The sequence below is a fragment of the Oncorhynchus tshawytscha genome, linkage group LG09 (assembly GCF_018296145.1).
Source record: "Oncorhynchus tshawytscha isolate Ot180627B linkage group LG09, Otsh_v2.0, whole genome shotgun sequence".
NCBI lineage: Eukaryota > Metazoa > Chordata > Actinopteri > Salmoniformes > Salmonidae > Oncorhynchus > Oncorhynchus tshawytscha.
The window spans coordinates 15,394,378-15,414,683 of record NC_056437.1 but is presented as its reverse complement, the minus strand read 5'-3'; the positions used below and the strand labels follow the sequence as shown (position 1 = coordinate 15,414,683).

Genomic DNA, 20,306 nt, shown 5'->3' with positions numbered 1-20,306 from the left:
CTCCCTTTCCCTCCCTCCCTCCCTCCCTCCCTCCCTCCCTCCCTCCCTCCCTCCCTCCCTCCCTCTACCACTCTCCCCCCCTTCGCCCTCTTTCCCTCCCCCTCCCTCTACCACTCTCTCCCCCTTCGCCCTCTTTCCCTCCCCCTCCCTCTACCACTCTCTCCCCCTTCGCCCTCTTTCCCTCCCCCTCCCTCTACCACTCTCTCCCCCTTCACCTTCTTTCCCTCCCCTCCCTCTACCACTCCACCACTGTTTGTTTAACAAGCTTGGCTCAGGCGTAGGGATCTCCAGTCATGCTTGCAGTGTTGACGGTAAATGACTCAATTTAAACCCGAGAGCAAACAGGCAAATCAAAGCCAGCCGAGCTAGGCAAATATCACAGTTCATCTCAAGCCCTTTCTAGCCATTGTGAGAGCAGGATCTAGGAGCATTAGGCCAGTCATAATGACTTTGTTCAAAGCTCTCAGATGGAAACAGATAAACAGCGTCATAAAAGAGGTCAGGACACTTGTGGATGTTAGCAGAGGCTTTAACAAAGGCAGAATGGACTTGACAGTGAAGTGCTATGTAGTAAAAGGGATAATACCTTCTGGTTGTGAAAAGTAACGTGTGTGTGTGTGTGCGTATGTGTGTGTGTGTACCATATGTGTGTGATGTGTTATGAATGTGCATGTGTAAGCCGTACGGAGCATGAGTCTGCGTATCAGTAGTTTCATGACGAGAGGGTGAAAGTTCAAACACCAGGGAGCTGCTATCTTTCTGCCTCATCAACATCCACTGTCACTGTCACTTTCCTTTATTCTGTAAAACCCATCCTGGTTTCATCCAGCAGAACACAGAGACCAGCGGGGCACAGAGACTAGCGGGACACAGAGACCAGCGGGGCACAGAGACCAGCGAAACACAGAGACCAGCGAGACACAGAGACCAGCGAGACACAGAGACCAACGGGACACAGAGACCAGCGAGACACAGAGACCAGCGAGACACAGAGACCAGCGAGACACAGAGACTAGCAGAACACAGAGACCAGCGGGGCACAGAGACCAGCGGGACACAGAGACCAGCGAGACACAGAGACCAGCGAGACACAGAGACCAATGGGACACAGAGACCAGCGAGACACAGAGACCAGCGAGACACAGAGACCAGCGAGACACACAGAGACTAGCAGAACACAGAGACCAGCGGGGCACAGAGACCAGCGAGACACAGAGACCAGCGAGACACAGAGACCAGCGAGACACAGAGACCAATGGGACACAGAGACCAGCGAGAGACAGAGACCAGCGGGACACAGAGACCAGCGGGACACAGAGACCAACGGGACACAGAGACCAGCGGGGCACAGAGACCAGCGGGGCACAGACACCAGTGGGACACAGAGACCAGCGAGACACAGAGACCAGCGGGACACAGAGACCAACGGGACATAGAGACCAGCGGGACACAGAGACCAGCGAGATACAGAGACCAGCGAGACACAGAGACCAGCAGGACACAGAGACCAGCAGGACACATAGACCAGCGGGACACAGAGACCAGTGGGACAGAGACACCAGCGTGACACAGAGACACAGAGACCAGCAGGACACAGAGACCAGCGGGCCAGAGAGAAGAGCGGGCCAGATAGACCAGCGAGACACAGAGACCAGCGGGACACAGAGACCAGCGAGACACAGAGACCAGCGGGACACAGAGACCAGTGGGACAGAGACACCAGCGTGACACAGAGATCAGCAGGACACAGAGAAGAGCGGGCCAGAGAGACCAGCGAGACACAGAGACCAGCGGGACACAGAGACCAGCGGGACACAGAGACCAGTGGCACAGAGACACCAGTGAGACAGAGAGACCAGCGGGCCAGAGAGACCAGCGGGACAGAGAGACCAGCGGGCCAGAGAGACCAGCGAGACACAGAGACCAGCGAGACACAGAGACCAGCTGGACACAGAGACCAGCGGGACACAGAGACCAGCGGGACACAGAGACCAGCGAGACCAGCAAGACAGGAGACCAGCGGGCCAGAGAGACCAGCGGGCCAGAGAGACCAGCGGGCCAGAGAGACACAGAGACCAGTGGGACACAGAGACCAGCGGGACACAGAGACCAGTGGGACACAGAGACCAGCGGGACACAGAGGATCAGGAACATCTTTACAACCTGGCCTGTCTGGTTCCAGTTTGCTCAATCTAGGAACCCTGCTGTTACCAGTTCAGACTTGTGTCAAATGATAAACTTGGCTATGTGAGAGGTAATGCCAAAATATGTTCATATCGAAAGAGAGCTCTTGTATACATACTTATTGCTAGCCTAAGATGTCTACATACTGCAAACCTAATTTACAAGGTCATGGTATCTCTACACTCTTAGAAAAATGGCTTCCAAAAGGGTTGGTAAGCTGTCCCAATAGGAGAACCATTTTCAGGTAAAAACCCTTTTGGGTTCCATGTAGAACCCTCTGTGGAAAGAGTTCTTCATATAACCCAAAATGGTTCTACCTGGAACAAAAAAGGTTTCTCCTATGGGGACAGCCAAAGAAACATTTCAGGTTCTAGATAGCACCTTTTATTCGAAGAATGTATACACAATAAAAAATATATCAGATTTTTCTCCTGTCCATGTCAAGATTAAACCATCTCTGAATCTCAATCACCTTCATTCGTCAGTCTCCATGTCCTGTCCAGATCTTAGTTTGTCTTTCCCCTCTCCCTCCCCCTCTCTCCCTATCCTTCTATATCTCTCACCTTATCACCCTCTTTTGCTTTCTCTCTCCACCCTCTCCCATCTCTCTCCCAGTTTCAGCGCATCTGTTTCTCATTTCCATGGTGTAGCTGCTTGGAATGTGGCCATGTTTTTAGAGATGAGTTATTAGGCCATTAATACATACTTTACCCAACACTTTCTGAAGTGGGCCAAAGTGGAAAGACACAGCAGCACTGTGTTTTAGGAACAATGCTGTTTTGGATGACTTCTTTTAGTATGGTTTCATGCCTATTTGTAATGTTGGATACGTGTTTTGTAAAATGTGTTTTATATGTTTGTGACAGCAACGGGCTGATCAGATTTACCGGCTGTTGTTTTTCTGTAAATGTATACGGCCGTCCAGTGCCGTTAGGTACATTTCCTTAGTAGAAGCTCTCTAACGATATGCATTTAACTTACAGTGCATTCGGAAAGTATTCAGACCCCTTGACTGTTTTACATTTTGTTACACTACAGCATTATTCAAAAATGTATTAAATTGTTTTTTTTCTTCTTATCAATCCACACGCAAAACCCCATAATGACAAAGCAAAAACAGGTTTTTATAAATGTTTGCAAATGTATAGCATTTTTTAAACAGAAATATCACGGGCTGCCCCCAGGTGGCGAGGGTAGGTAGTAACACATCTGCCACGCTGATCCTCAACACTGGAGCTCCCCAGGGGTGCGTGCTCAGTCCCCTCCTGTACTCCCTGTTCTCCCACGACTGCATGGCCAGGCACAACTCCAACACCATCATTAAGTTTGCAGACAACACAACAGTGCCTGATCATTGCCTGATCACCAACAACAACGAGCCTATAGGGAGGAAGTCAGAGACCTGGCCAGGTGGTGCCAGAATAACAACCTATCCCTCAACGTAACCAAGACTAAGGAGAATATTGTGGACTACAGGAAAAGGAGGACCGAGCACGCCCCCATTCTCATCGACGGGGCTGTACATCGACAGGGCTGTAGTGGAGCAGGTTGAAAGCTTCAAGTTCCTTGGTGTCCACATCAACAGCAAACTAGAATGGTCCAAACACACCAAGACAGTCTAACCGGGCTATCTGCATTGTGTCCCACCCACCACTCGCCAACCCCTCTTTTACGCTACTGCTACTCTCTGTTCATCATATATGCATAGTCACTTTAACCATGTCTACATGTACATACTACCTCAATCAGCCTGACTAACCGGTGTCTGTATGTAGCCTCGCTACTGTATATAGCCTGTCTTTTTACTGTTGTTTTATTTCTTTACCTACCTATTGTTCACCTAATACCTTTTTTGCACTATTGGTTAGAGCCTGTAAGTAAGCATTTCACTGTATACACTTTGATTTGATTTACATAAGTATTCAGACCTTTTACTCAGTGTCTTGTTGAAGCACCTTTGGCAACGATTATAGCCTCAAGTCTTCATGGGTATGACGCTAAAAGCCTGTATTTGAGGTCTCTCCTCTGGCTGGCCACTCAAGGACATTCAAAGACTTGTCCCAAAGCCACTTCTGCATTGTCTTGGCTGTGAGCTTAGGGCTGCTGGCCTGTTGGAAGGTGAACCTTCGCCCCAATTTGAGGTCCTGGACACACTGGAGCAAGGATCTCTCTGTACTATGCTCCGTTCATCTTTCCCTCGATCCTGACTAGTCTCCCAGTCCCTGCCGCTGAAAAACATCTCCACAGCATGATGCTGCCACCACCATGCTTCACCATAGGGATGGTGCCAAGTTTTCTCCAGACGTGATGCTTGGCATTCAGGCAAAAGTGTTCCATCTTGGTTTTATCAGACCAGATAATCTTGTTTCTCATTGAGTCCTTTAGGTGCCTTTTGGCAAACACCAAGTGGGCTGTCGTGTGCCTTTTATGGTCATGGTGGTTCCAAACCTCTTCCAGGCCACTGTGTTCTTGGTGACCTTCAATGGTGCCAACCTTTTTTGTTACCCTTCCTCAGATTTTTGCCTTGACACAATTCTGTCTCGGACCTCTACAGACAATTCCTTCGACCTCATGGCTTGGTTTTTGCTTTGACATGGGACTTTATATAGATGCGTGTCTGCCTTTCCAAATCACGTCCAATCAATTGAATTTAGCACAGGTGGACTCCAATAAAATTGTAGAAACATATTAAGGATGATCAATGGAAACAGGATGCACCTGAGCTCAATTGAGTCCCAAAGCAAAAGGTCTGAATACTTATGTAAATAAGGCATTTCTGTTTTGTTCTTTTATCAATTTTTAAAAATGTCTAAAAACCTATTTTCGCTTTGTCATTATGAGGTATTGTGATTAGATTGATGAGGAAAAATGTTTTATTTAATCCATTTTAGAATAAGGCTGTAACATAACAAAATGTGGGAAAAGGGGTCTGAATACTTTCTGAATGCACTGTATGTACACTGAGTGGACAAAACATTAAGAGCTTCCTAATATTGAGTTGCACCCCCCTTTTGCCCTCAGAAAAGCCTCAAATCCTTCTTTAACCTTCAAAAATCTCCCCTTCTTCTACACTGATTGAAATAGATTTAAAAAGTGAACTCAATAAGGGATCATAGCTTTCACCTGGATACACCTGGTCAGTCTATGTCATGGAAGAGCTGGTGTCCTTAATGTTTGGTACACTTTGTGCATATTTTAACACGAGAACATTATGGTTCTAGATATTTGGTTTCCTGAAGGAGGAATCATGACATTATGATTGCCAAACAACAGCAATAGGTTTCGGTTAAAATGCATTCCAAGCCTCCATTTCCCTTAACTTCCTGAGATTATGAGATTATCAAAGATGATCATGAAGACAAACCTAAGGTTTCTAAGGACCATATGAATTGTATTCACACTGTTGGCCACAAGGCGGAATAGTTTCTTGTTAGACGATCAGTCAAAGGAAGCTACTTCTGGTCACAGTCTAGTGAACACTTGAGATTAGGATGGATTTTATGGATGAATATGTAATGGGATGTTTTCATGTTGTATGGATACCTTTCATCATGAACTCTCAATAAAAGGTCAAACTTTATTGGCAATGTTGATTTGTAAAACAGAACTAGGCCTACTTCAAGGAATATGTTGATACAGTTTTTAATATTAAAAAAATGACATAGGTGTGTGTGTGTGTGTGTGGCTGGCGCGTGCGTGTGTGTATGAGTGTGAGTGAGTGAGCGAACATGTGTATAAGATGCATTAACTCCTCTTTGTCTACATGTATGGGGTTCCGTTAGTTATGCGGTGTCATCATAGTGTTCTGTATGAGTGTGCTCAGCAGTAGTCTTCAGTGACTATGTCTCCCCTGCAGGTGGCATCAGAAAGGCCCTGTGTGTTACAGCTGCGGGTCCTGATACGTTTTCCTCCACTGCAGCCTGACCAGGCTCCCCAACACGACCAGTTCCCCTCCTGAGGAACCTTCTCCACGGGGGTTTTAGTATTCTTATCTGGAGAAGAAAACTATATTTTCAGCTTGACAGCTTTAACTATATACATAGGACAGTGTGCTTGTGCGTGCATACATGCTTGGGCATGCGTGTGTATACAACGGCTGGCTCCACTCACTGTTATCAGCCTTGGCATCCTGGCAGGCCAGACCTTCAAACTGGGGCAGACAGAGACACAGGCACTTCCCGTCCAGCAGGGCCAGAGAGCCCCCGTTGTGACAGGGCTTACACTTGCACACACTGTACTCAGCCTCGTACTCCTGAGTGGCTCTCTGCATGTTAAGCCTCCTGGTGTTCGCATCAGGCATACTCAGTGGGATCAGGGTCTGAATGGGTTCTGGCTATGAGGGGAGACAGACAGACAGGACAGGAAACTGACTTACTGTAACATTCAGTTCAATACAACTCAAGGAAACAGAGTTGTGATGTGAACTGGAGACAGATGGAAGTGGAGTTATTGGGCATGGGATAGAATGACGGTCAAAGATAAAAGTAACAAAAAGTTTTAAAAAATACATTTGAATGACACCGAGGGGCAACGCTGTTACATCCACTCGCATTCAAACCCATGCATGTGCACACACACACGGACACACACTCATACACAGATGTAAATAGTGCAAACATGCACTGAAACGTATTCAGTTGGCCTTGCTGTTATGTTTGTTGTCCTGGATGTATTTTGTTTTCTGTTGTTTTCAGTTGTTATTTTCTGTTGGTGTTTCTGTTTTCCTTTGTTTACATTTTCTTCTATTTTGTTCATTTTGTTGGCTGTTGGGGGACTGTGGCTTGGGGGGAATGGAAGGTGAGGTTGTTGTTTTTTTGTTTTGGGGGGGGCTTCACTGCAGGTAGATTGTTTGTTTTAATATACAGACAGTATACATTTTTTATTACAAAAATACAACTTTAACAATCCCCTTTTGGGCAATGTAACACCTTCTTTCAGATCTACACAGTGTTTATAGGAATGAGACAGTATGGGATGGATTTGGAATTGTGCCCTCACCTCACTGCTGAGGAGTGCAGGGGCATCGCCCACTGTCCTGGCCCAGTTCTGATAGGTCTTCACGTCCATTAGCCCCTCCTTTGTTATCTGGGTTCTCATGGCGACAGCGGCCTCTAGGGTTCCGCCCCTGACTACAGTTATCACCTTATCCACCAGCGCCTTGCCCTCCTTCTCAGCTGTGGATACAGAGCCACCATAGGAATCAGGAATCAAGGAGGGTGGGTGTTGTGCGTGTGTGCCAGTAGCATACCACCCTGCATGCCACTGCTGGCTTGCCTCTGAAGCTAAGCAGGGTTGGTCCTGGTTGGGAGACCAGATGCTGCTGGAAGTGGTGTTGGAGGGCCAGTAGGAGACACTCTTGATTGGGGACATTGCCCTGTGTAGGGTGCCGTATTTCAGATGGGACATTAAACGGGTGTCTTGACTCTGTGGTCACTATGGATCCCTTGGCACTTATCTTAAGAGTAGGGGTGTTAACCCTGGTGTCCTGGCTAAATTCATACCATCAGGGCACCTAATCATCCCCAGCTTCCAATTGGCTCATTCATCCCCCCCTCTGTAACTATTCCCCAGGTCTTTGCTGTAAATGAGAATGTGTTCTTAGTCAACTTACCTGGTAAAATAAGGGTTAGATAAACGGTATGTTTGTGTTGACGGACCTGTGTTTTTATTCACAGCGTCTTTACAGTGTCCGGGCCTGATGTGGGCATCTCCTCCAATCCCGATGTTGGTGTCAAAGTTTGCTGAGATTCCAACTTTAATGCAGTCCTGGAGCTTTCTCTCAGTCAGCTCTATAGGAAAGACAACATTGCTAAAACATCAAATACGGACATCACTGCAAACAGGAGAGGTTTTTATATGGTCACATTTCATTCATTTTCCCAAATTATTATAAAAAACATTCATATAGAACCAAATATCTTCTCTCTGATCCTCAATACAATGTTGGGCTGTTTTGAATAAGAGCCCTAGCTAGTATTGATGTTTCATGTATAAGTGGTAGCCTCTTAAAGGCCCAGTGCAGTCAAAATGGTGTTTTTCTTATTACATATGTACAACAGCTGATGAAACTAACACTGTAAAGTGTGATTTTTTACATTTTTATCAGATGGCAAAAGTCCCGACGTTAAATCTTCGTCATTCTTCTGCACAAAACTCCTCTTACACCATTTAAGCTAGAAACGCCATTGAAACTTTAAAATGTGCAGACTGGTCTGGAATAGTGTGCTTGCATACAACTGTTTGATATTATTTACACTTTCTGTCCATCTTCATTCACTTTAATTGTGACATCATCACTTCAAACTTCCATTCACTGTAAATGCAACAATGCAACTTTTGACACAAATCAGCTACTTTGGCCAAACACTTATACATCTTCTCTGCTCTTCAAATCTGAAATAATAACATAATTATCTGGTACCGTTACAGCATCAACAACATTTTCTGTAACTTTAAAAACTGACATTTTGATCTTTCCGAACAAGTTAGACAAGAAGTTAGATGGTATGAAATCTTCATCCACTTCTCTGCTATTCCATTCAGTCCACTGAACAAAAATATCCGCTACGGATCTAACAATACAGCCGTTTTAGTAACTGCATTAAAAAAATGGCCAACTTTTTCCTAACAACTGACATTTTGACCAAAGTTGAAGTAGACATCTTGGTCTACTTCTGTGCGATACATATCTGGAAATACGAACAGAAATATCTATTACCAATCAAGCGCTACAGATGTTTTAATAACCACAGCAACTAATTTAGCCACGTTCCCACTGTTGAATTAATTGCTATGGAACTTTTCAGCACTTTCAAATTAGAACAATGTGGGAGCGCATTCTAAGCATGAGACAATGAGTAAACGTTGTTACTAATAACACTAATCAGCTACCTTGACCACTTTTCTCAACAATATGTCGTAGACAAAAACTTAAAGGGTATGACACATTGGTCGACTTCTCATATATTCAAATCTGAAATCAAAACAGCAATAACAATAACTACTTAAGTAAAATACAGTGCCTTGCGAAAGTATTCGGCCCCCTTGAACTTTGCGACCTTTTGCCACATTTCAGGCTTCAAACATAAAGATATAAAACTGTATTTTTTTGTGAAGAATCAACAACAAGTGGGACACAATCATGAAGTGGAATGACATTTATTGGATATTTCAAACTTTTTTAACAAACAAAAACTGAAAAATTGGGCGTGCAAAATTATTCAGCCCCCTTAAGTTAATACTTTGTAGCGCCACCTTTTGCTGCGATTACAGCTGTAAGTCGCTTGGGGTATGTCTCTATCAGTTTTGCACATCGAGAGACTGAAATTTTTTCCCATTCCTCCTTGCAAAACAGCTCGAGCTCAGTGAGGTTGGATGGAGAGCATTTGTGAACAGCAGTTTTCAGTTCTTTCCACAGATTCTCGATTGGATTCAGGTCTGGACTTTGACTTGGCCATTCTAACACCTGGATATGTTTATTTTTGAACCATTCCATTGTAGATTTTGCTTTATGTTTTGGATCATTGTCTTGTTGGAAGACAAATCTCCGTCCCAGTCTCAGGTCTTTTGCAGACTCCATCAGGTTTTCTTCCAGAATGGTCCTGTATTTGGCTCCATCCATCTTCCCATCAATTTTAACCATCTTCCCTGTCCCTGCTGAAGAAAAGCAGGCCCAAACCATGATGATGCCACCACCATGTTTGACAGTGGGGATGGTGTGTTCAGGGTGATGGGCTGTGTTGCTTTTACGCCAAACATAACATTTTGCATTGTTGCCAAAAAGTTCAATTTTGGTTTCATCTGACCAGAGCACCTTCTTCCACATGTTTGGTGTGTCTCCCAGGTGGCTTGTGGCAAACTTTAAATGACACTTTTTATGGATATCTTTAAGAAATGGCTTTCTTCTTGCCACTCTTCCATAAAGGCCAGATTTGTGCAATATACGACTGATTGTTGTCCTATGGACAGAGTCTCCCACCTCAGCTGTAGATCTCTGCAGTTCATCCAGAGTGATCATGGGCCTCTTGGCTGTATCTCTGATCAGTCTTCTCCTTGTATGAGCTGAAAGTTTGGAGGGACGGCCAGGTCTTGGTATATTTGCAGTAGTCTGATACTCCTTCCATTTCAACATTATCGCTTGCACAGTGCTCCTTGGGATGTTTAAAGCTTGGGAAATCTTTTTGTATCCAAATCCGGCTTTAAACTTCTTCACAACAGTATCTCGGACCTGCCTGGTGTGTTCCTTGTTCTTCAAGATGCTCTCTGCGCTTTTAACGGACCTCTGAGACTATCACAGTGCAGGTGCATTTATACGGACACTTGATTACACACAGGTGGATTGTATTTATCATCATTAGTCATTTAGGTCAACATTGGATCATTCAGAGATCCTCACTGAACTTCTGGAGAGAGTTTGCTGCACTGAAAGTAATGGGGCTGAATAATTTTGCACGCCCATTTTTTCAGTTTTTGATTTGTTAAAAAAGTTTGAAATATCCAATAAATGTCGTTCCACTTCATGATTGTGTCCCACTTGTTGTTGATTCTTCACAAAAAAATACAGTTTTATATCTTTATGTTTGAAGCCTGAAATGTGGCAAAAGGTCGCAAAGTTCAAGGGGGCCGAATACTTTCGCAAGGCACTGTAATTTAAACTTCTTCCACTACCACAAAAATACTTGCAAAGAGTTTAAAGCAAGTCCCACCAATTTTTCTTCACGGAAAATAACCATCCAGTTTTCTGATAGTTGCTGGTAAAAAATGCACTCTACACAGGAACTTCTAATCAGCAGGTTTGCATTGGCGGGAATTCCGGCTTTCCATGGTGACAAGACCATACAGTAAATAGGTTAATTGACCAATAACAATGTTCTAAACCTCTGCCAATAACAGCTAGTTTTCCGGTTTCCCCTCCCCACTCAGACCACTCCCAGCCAGTCCTATAAAATTATTGGTTGAGAAATAGTTTTCCTAAAAAGTTATTTTTGACAATTTTAATGGAAATCTATTACAATAAGGTATTTAATTGTTACCCAGAAATTATTTGATATAAAAACAGCTGCATTGGACCTTTAAGAGTGGTGTTGGTAGAAAAACAACACAATTTTAAGATCCCTACTTTTGTCCTTGATGGTGTCCTGGTTGAGAACGTAGACCAGCTGGTACTCTCCTCCAGACTTCCCATTCCTGGTGTAGTGAGTCCCATAGTCCTCAAGAAAGCTGCATTCCATTCAATTCAATTCCATTAAATTCCATTCCATTCAACTTAACTCAAAACACTTCATCCATCCCACAATTGTCAAATACACACACACACACAACAATTTATATACATTATATATCAATTTACATAAGATATAGTCACAAAAACAATGTGTTTCTAGTGTAATGATAACAGTCCAACCTGAAGTACTGTCCTTTCTCGTACTCCAGAGGTAGAGACTTGACATGCTCTAAAAACTCCCCAGCCACCTGAAGGTCCCGGGAACGCATCCTATAGGTGCTCAGCTGCACATGGCCGTTCACGCGCATGAAACTCTTGTTCTGATTGGACAAGAACCAACATCAATTCATAAATTCAAATCAGGGAGTTTAAACTCAATCAGCCAAGACATTTTAGACTTCCGTCAAATATAAAGCCACTGTGATTTACAAGATGGATGAAATAAACAAATACAAAATGGACTGAAAGTATTTTATCCATGGGGGTACAGAGAGCGTACACTACAGGATAACATGAAGCCTACTGTACCTTGATGGTAGTGTACTCCGAGACTTCCTTGATCATCTGTGTCCTGTCATACTCAGCATCCAACCCAACCCCTCCTGACACAGTCGTATTGGACTTGGCCATAGACTTTTCTGTCGGGGTGAATTTTAAGTTCAACCCAGCGCTCACAGTCAACTTGGTCTCAGTCATCAGTTCCCTCAGGAGGGTGTATGTGTCCTCATAGATCTCTTTGGAAACGGTCTCCTCTGCTATAGTCTGGGAAAGACAAATGCAGGGGTCAGAGGTCAATCACCAAGGTTTGAATTTGCTGAAGTGATACATAATGTATTGTCTCATCTTCGAACCCTGAAGCAAATCTCACATGCTCATTGGCCAGCTACTAGATGTTAATAGTCTGTCACAATGTGGGATGGAACTTTGAGCAAATATACAGACAATATCATAAAGCCAGAATGGTTTGGGTCAGTGCAATTTAAGAACTGATTCGAAATTACATAAAGATGATTTGAAATTACAATGCAAGAATTGAAAAGTTACATTTATGGACGGAGAAGTGATTCATCTTAGTCTGAAATCTGAGCTGAATATCTCTGTTTCAATATTGTTTTACTGAAGTGAAGGCATTTCCAGGCTAGGCCTTACTCACCTCATAGTTGAGCAAGCCCACGTTCCAAGGCAGCCTGTTGTACTCGTTGTTATTGGTATTCTTCACCTTGTTGCACATCCCATTGAAGTAGTCGTTGTTGAAGGGGTTTATACGGGGCTCCATGCCCAAGATGTTGATTCTGTCACAGCATAAAGACAGACACAGAACTTAAAAGAACACGAATATAATATGTATTTCTATGGACATGTCAGAGAGCTCTGTATTCAGACCTTAGTGGCTGCTGGAGAGCATTCAGGAGCAGACCCGAGTTCAAATAATATTTGTTTTCTTTACTTTGTGTCTTTGATTGAGTGTGCGAGGTTTGCATTTTTGGGAATATTCCATTGCACCAGGCATACTCAATCAAGTGCAGCTATCATCCCGTGCTCAAGAAAGGGAAAGTAACTGAACAACTAGCGATCCGTTGCACTAACTTCCATCATCATCAAAAAAAAAAAGTATGTATGTCTATATAGGTATGTGTATGTATATGTATGCATGCGTGTATGGATATATATATTTACCCAAAAAATATGGGGGATTGGAAATGATGCATTCAATTACATTGGGAGCAACATTCTTTCCGCAATATTAAGCTGATCCACCCTCTAGAGAAAGGAAAAAAAAAAAGACTTCCGTCATCATGAAATGCTTCAAAAGGCTAGTCAAAGACTACATCACCTCCTCCCTCCACTGACACACTCAACCCTCTCCAATTCGCCTACGACCCTGACAGATCTACGAACGAAGCAATCACCATTGCACTGCACACTGCCCTCACCTACCTGTACAAAAGGGATGCATACAGTATGTGAGGTGTCACGATCATTTGTAGAAACGGACCAAGGTGCAGCGAATGTTGAGATCCACATTATTTATTAGAAAGTGAAACTAAGCAAAGACAAATAAACAAACTAACAACGAACTGTGACTACAGAGATGCTACAGGCACTAACACAAAACAATATCCCATAACACACAGGTGGGAAAAACGCTACTTAAGTATGATCCCCAATTAGCGACAACGATAGCCAGCTACCTCAAATTGGGAATCATACTAAAACACCAACATAGAAAAAACTAACTAGAACCCCACATAGAAAATATAAACTAGACTAAACCCCTGGTCACGACCTGACCTACTCAACCATAGAAAATAAAGGCATTCTATGGTCAGGACGTGACATGAGTTTGCTGTTCATTGACTACAGCTCTGTCTTCAATACCATAGTGCCATCTAAACTCATTACAAAGCTCACGACCCTTGGACTGAACTCCTCTCTATGCAACTGGGTCATGGACTTCCTGATGGGTCGCCCCTAGGTGGCATCATTACCTCCGCCGCATCCTAGGTCTCCTTCTATATTCCCTGTATACCCATGATTTTGTGGTTTCACACAGTTCCAACTCCATTATCAAGTTCGCTGATGACATGACAGTAGTAGGCCTGATTACCAACAATGACGAGACGGCCTACAGAGAGGAGTTAGGCACTCTGACGGCGTGGTGCCAGGTAAACAACCTCTCCCTCAACATCAGCAAAATAAAGGAGCTGATTGTGGACTTCAGGAGGAACCAGGTTGGGCACGCCCCATCCACATCAACGGTGCCATCGTGGAGACGATACAAAACGTAAAGTTCCTCGGCATACACATCTCTGATGAGCTGAAATGGTCAAACCACACGGACACCGTAGTGAAGCAGGCAAGGCAGCAACTCTTCAACCTCAACAACAAACATTTACCCTGCACACCCTCCAATGGACATTTATCATTGTTACAGCTGGAAATATGTATATATTCTTAGTTTTTATTATTGTTTCATTCATTGTTTCATTCATCCCTCTACGGACACTTACCCTGCACCCCCCCCCCATGGACATTTATCATTGTACAGTTTTAAATGTGTATATTATTATTATTATTATTATTATGATTGTCTCATTTACTTCTATTTTTTTGACCTGCACTGTTGGAGCTCGGAGCATAAAAATTGCACTGTAACCTGCGAATCAATCTGCGATCTTGTGCATGTGAATAACAAACTAATCTGATGTAAAATATTTAAAACAAAAATAAATACTAGTTGAACCCTATTTGGTCTGCTACTGTCCAGGTGTTTGAGAGGTGAGTGCTGCTGTGCTGACCCGTATCCTGCAGTCCTGCCCTGTTCGTTGGTGTTGTACAACTTTGTGCCACAGGGCTTACGTATGGGCTCACAGTCCTCGTCTGACCCGTCCTCGCAGTCATAGTCTCCGTTACACGACAGTCTCATCTTAATACATGCACCTTCACAAAGAGAGGGAGAGAGAGCGAGAAACACAGACGGACAGAAACGTGCATGATCAGTGTATGATGACAGTTTTATCAATTAATTCACTGCAATAGCACTTCTGCAACTGTGTAAATTGTATTACTGTTAACTTAACTTTAGTCCATAGCTGCTCAGAGTAAACGTCCTGCCCTAACTGAAATATTGCCACCAGCTTTGATGCACACAGATTCAGCTTCATATTCGATCTGAAAAATGGAGGCACCATTGTGACAGCCCCTCCCTGCTCTGTCTACTGGGTTTTGCTGTGCTTACTTTCTGCAGGAGATTGGTGGGCGGAGTAGTAGAGGTGGGCGGAGCTGGGAGGGTCGTCAGTGCTGATGGGGCACACTTGTGAAATCTCAGCTGTGGCATAAAGCCCCTGTTTCCCCATTCAGCAAGAGATTCCTCTCTCCATGCATACCTTTAGTTGTTTTGATGTAGCTTTGGCAGTTGACACACGTTGTGCAGTGTTAGCTCTATGTTATTTTTTGTGTGGTGACCATGGCTGGGCAGTTGTCTCAGGAGCACATCTGTGGCTCAGTGGGGTAACCAGTTTGCTAGGAGCTTTGTCTGTGACAGCGGGGTAAAGTGCATGAAGACTGAGGTTGAGCTAGTAATAGGTCTTGGGGAAGCTCCACTTGTTTTTTTGTTTTTTTCTATCCTGTGTGGTTGACACTGATTCTGATTTGTCTGGTTTGGGGTACTCAATTGGGGCGAGAGCAGGTTTTTTGTTCTTTGACTGTTTGACTATGGCTAACATTGAGTAATTATTCCAAGTCCTGAGGGAGGAGCTTCTGGATTGCTATAATAAAGATCAATTGTTACAAATTGCGACATAACATTGAGATTGATGATAAACGTCTGAAAGAGACGGCCAAGTCCATACTAAAGGCCAAGTCCATACTAAAGGCCAAGTCCATACTAAAGGCCAACTTGATTGAATCCGGCATTCTAATGGAGTTGTTTTCTCCTGGTTTGGCTACATTTCGGTCCACTCAAACGCCCATAATCCAATCTTATCTTTTGAACAGCAAAAATAACTGTTGTTGCTACAACTAGAGCATGATAGACTAAAACTGCAACAAGCCTTGGAAAAGGAGTTGAAGGTAGAAAGGTTTAAACTGGAAACGGAGCATGCCAAACTGACGCTGCAACAAGTCCGTTTAGACAATGTCTGTCACGCCCTGGCCTTAGTATTCTGTGTTTTCTTTATTATTTTGGTTAGGCCAGGGTGTGACATGGGTGATTTATGTGTTTTGTCTTATCTAGGGTTTTTGTAGTCTATGGGGTTGAGTGTTCTAGGTAAGTCTATGGTTGCCTGGAGTGGTTCTCAATCAGAGGCAGGTGTTTATCGTTGTCTCTGATTGGGAACCATATTTAGGCAGCCATATTCTTTAGGTATCTTGTGAGTGATCGTTCCTGTCTCTGTGTTTTGCACCAGTTAGGACTGTTTCGGTTTTTCCACGTTTTCTTATTTTGTAGAGTGTTCACGTTTTCATCTTTCATTAAAGATGTTTATAAATAACCACGCTGCATTTTGGTCCTCTCCTTCCCAGGAAGAAAACCGTTACATGGTCAGAGATGGTAAGCTCTCTGACATGTCTCTTAATGACAGTTACGGTGATTTCTCTGGAGTTCGTGCTCAGCTTTCCTTCAATGTAGCTGGAAAATTGAGGCTCCGGATGAAATTCAGTGAAAAGGGTAGCAGATTCCACTAATTGGCCTGACACCGACCGTACATTGATGTTTCAATGTGTGCTAACTGGAAAGCACAAGTGGCCTACTCGGCTCTTAACGTTGCTGACAGCCAAAACTAGGGCAAAGTTAAAGCTGCTGTGTTGGATGCCTATGAGTTAGTTCCAGAAGGGTATCGCCAGTGGTTTAGAACCTGGAAAATAGCTAACAAACAGACTTTTGTTGAGTTCGCACGGGATTTGCACACCCAGTTTAATCGATGGTGCACTTCGTTAGATGTTACAACCTACGAGCAGTTGTGCTGGAGCAGTTCAAAGATTGTCTCTGACCGCCTTGCCACATGCATAAATGAGCATAAGGTACAGACCGCCTCCGGGGCTGCCGTGTTGGCTGATAAATATGTGTTGAGGCATAAAGGTCACTTTGGGGAACCCCGTTTTAGCAGTGATGGTCGCAGGGATAGTTTTGGGACTAAATTCTTTCCTACTGGGCCTGACCTTGTCTCAAGGGTTGACTGTGGTTCCCATGTGAAGTCAGATCATGGCAAAATCTGCAATTACTGCCGTGGTAAAGGTCATTGGTAAAATGAATTCCCTGTCCTTAGCGTTAAAGCTAGGCCTTCTGGGGTTAATGTGCCCGTAAAGCTTATGGAATTAGCGGCACCTGCTTCTAAGTTAAGGGATTAAATTGTTCCACCTCAGGACTAGTTAAAATAACCATTGGGTATGGCTGACAGTGCATCCATCTATTAACCGTTCATTACTGAGGGTTACGTATCTCTGATAGGTAACCAAGAGAGTGTCCCGGATGAGCCCCCACTTGTTACAACCTGGCTGAAGATTGTAACAAATAATGGGAAACCACACACTGAGTAAAGGAAAAACAAAATGAATTTATTTCATAAAGTAAACACTCTCAACAATAATCAGATGAAGGTCAGTAAATTAGGTGTCAACTGCCAAAGCCACAACAAAACAACCAAAGGTATGCATGGTGAGGAATCTCTTGCTGAATGGGGAAACAGTGGCTTTAGCTGAGCTACCACAAGTGTGCCCCATCAGCACTGACGACCCTCCCGGATCCGCCCACCTCGACTAGTCCGCAAAATGCACCAGCCACTTTTCAACGCCTTATGAACAGGGTTGTTTCTGGTTTGGAGGGACGTGCTGTGTACCTCGATGATGTAGTTGTGTACAGTGATACATGGGAACAACACTTGTGCCGTGTAGCAGCACTGTTTGGTCGCCTGGCAGAAGCTCGACTTACCATTAACTTGGCAAAGTGTGAGTTTGCCAGGGCAACTGTGACATACCTTGGTGAAGTTGTCGGGCAGGGGGAAGTACGGCCGGTACGCGCTAATGTTTTGGCCATTGATCATTATATTCACGTCCAACCACTAAAAAAGATCTCCAGTGTTTTTTGGGGAAGGTAGGCTACAACCGCAGTTTTGTAAGAATATTTCGACTGAGGCCGCACCCCTTACTGACTTGCTTAAGGCAAAGGCCAACTTTGTCTGGTCTCCATTATGTCAATGGTCCTTTGCGGATGTTGAAGCTCTTCTCAGTACTGCTCCTGCAGGAGATTGGTGGGTGGAGTAGGTGAGGTGGGTGGAGCTGGGAGGGTTGTCAGTGCTGATGGAGCACGCTTGTCAAAGCTCAGCACTGGCATAAAGCCACTGTTTCCCCATTCAGCAAGAGATTCCTCTCTCCATGTTGACATCTAATTTACTGACCTTCATCTGATTATTGTTGTGAGTGTTTACTTTATTTATGGAATAAATTAATTTTGTTTTTCCTTTACTTAGTGTGTGGTTTCCCATTGTTTGTTACAATCTTGAGGCAGGTTGTAACACCATACACAGACATACTCATGGCTATGACCTAATTGGGAGGTACAGTACCTGATTCACAAGTGAACTCAGTGCTGGAGCACTCAGAGGGCAGGGCCTGTTCACACACAGCTTCACTAGTGCACGCCTGCTGCTCTCCTATTGGCTGTCCTTGACAGGGCTTCCCACTAAATTGGCCGAACACCTCCACACTCCGAGAACGGTGCTGCCAACATGACAGAGTTCATACAGTTAAGGAGCATACAAACTTTCACTCATGCTTTTTAAGCCACAAATAATTTGAGTCTGACATTTGAGAAAAATGAGAGACTGGGAGGCCAAATTGCTAGGCCCTGATCTGTATATTTTATTAATCTGGGACCCACCCGTATCTTGGTGCAGCTGTTACAGGGGGTCCACTCAGACCAGCGGCTCCAGACACAGTCCACCGGGTCAGGGAGAGCCACCTTGACCTCCCGAGTGTCCCGTTTGCCTCTATGGGTTACACACATAAGGTTCAGAGCTCAGATTACTAGAACAAGTGTCCTCTAATTGTATTTTGTGTAATGAGAGAATAAGCAAGACTAATGAGAGTATTTTGTGTCAAATAGAGCATACGTACGTTCTGTTTTCATCACCAGACACAGCCACAGCACAGAACCCCAGGAGAAGAGCAGCAGCTACCTCAGTCCTCATAACGGCAGAATGATAAACAGAAGTTTGGTATGTCTTGCTTTATATTTACGGCCTTTCTGTTAATAATTGCAGAACAAATCGATAGTTTGGATCTTGATTTATGGAACAACGCAACCCAGAGTGTTATCAGTGGACTCATGGTAGAGTTAGTGGACTATCCCCTATTTCGCAATTTATTACAATTATTGTGTATTAGAATAAATGGACAGAAGATTTTTGAAATACAGTGTATTTTGCATTTTTCTATCCAATATATTATCCCAACATATGATACATTTCTGAAATCCTCAAGACGTTTCATAATCACACAAAAATGACAAATGTTAATATCATACTCATAGGAGGCATTACACACCATTTTGTGTACTCTGAGCCAAAACCATATTTTCAATTTGGGACAGTTTATTTCTTGGTCTGACAAGTGAAAATCTAAACTATTGTTTCTAAACCCTTGTAGAGAAACCACATGATCAAAATCACATCACTTCATTGGTGTGACCTTATAGAGGAGGGAAAAACAAGCTTCAAACAGGAAGCTCACCTCTGTGAAAAACACAATGAGATTAGTGACAGCTTTTTTTCTGTTTTGATGTTAAGGTTATAAAACTGTCATAAATAATGCACTGTGCCAAACTGTAATGTAAATGTGCATACTATGTACTGGTATTATGTTAAAAAAATTGTTGTCCCGCTTTACCAACCATAGTTAGCTAAAGTAGAACAGCATAGCTAACTAAAGTAGGACAACATGGAGTAGCTAAAGTAGCACAGCATAGCTAGCTAAAGTCGAACAACATGGAGTAGCTAAAGTAGGACAGCATAGCTAGCTAAAGTCGAACAACATGGAGTAGCTAAAGTAGGACAGCATAGCTAGCTAAAGTAGAACAACATGGAGTAGTTCAAGTAGGCCTGCATAGTTAGCTAAAGTAGGACAACATGTAGTAGCTAAAGTAGCACAGCATAGCTAGCTAAAGTCGAACAACATGGAGTAGCTAAAGTAGGACAGCATAGCTAGCTAAAGTAGGCCAACATGGAGTAGCTCAAGTAGGACTGCATAGTTAGCTAAAGTAGGACAACGTGTAGTAGCTAAAGTAGGACATCATGGAGTAGCTAAAGTAGGACAGCATAGCTAGCTAAAGTAGGACAACATGGAGTAGCTAAAGTAGGACAGCATAGTTAGCTAAAGTAGAACAACATGGAGTAGCTAAAGTAGG

The 20,306-nt window shown here is 43.7% G+C and overlaps 1 protein-coding gene across 1 annotated transcript; it reads right to left on the bottom strand.

Moving 5' to 3' along the window:
• Positions 1-5,738: 5,738 nt before the first annotated feature.
• On the bottom strand, positions 5,739-19,138 carry c9 (complement component 9). Its single transcript, XM_024430957.2, has 12 exons — positions 19,019-19,138; positions 18,783-18,891; positions 18,469-18,622; positions 14,707-14,848; positions 12,561-12,699; positions 11,936-12,169; positions 11,588-11,727; positions 11,303-11,403; positions 7,842-7,973; positions 7,183-7,358; positions 6,295-6,517; positions 5,739-6,176 (listed from the first exon to the last, which is right to left on the bottom strand). The coding sequence occupies exons 1-12, from the start codon at positions 19,090-19,092 to the stop codon at positions 6,004-6,006; spliced, it is 1,797 nt and encodes a 598-aa protein (XP_024286725.1). The 5' UTR covers positions 19,093-19,138; the 3' UTR covers positions 5,739-6,003.
• Positions 19,139-20,306: the final 1,168 nt, after the last annotated feature.

Coding starts and splice junctions, on each gene's coding strand:
- c9 (XM_024430957.2), bottom strand. CDS start 19,092: ATGAGGACTGAGGTAGCTGCTGCTCTTCTCCTGGGGTTCTGTGCTGTG. Junction 14,849..18,468: donor TGAGTTCACTTGTGAATCAG/GTACTGTACCTC, acceptor CTCTTTGTGAAG/GTGCATGTATTAAGATGAGA. Junction 12,170..12,560: donor TGGGCTTGCTCAACTATGAG/GTGAGTAAGGCC, acceptor TGTCTTTCCCAG/ACTATAGCAGAGGAGACCGT.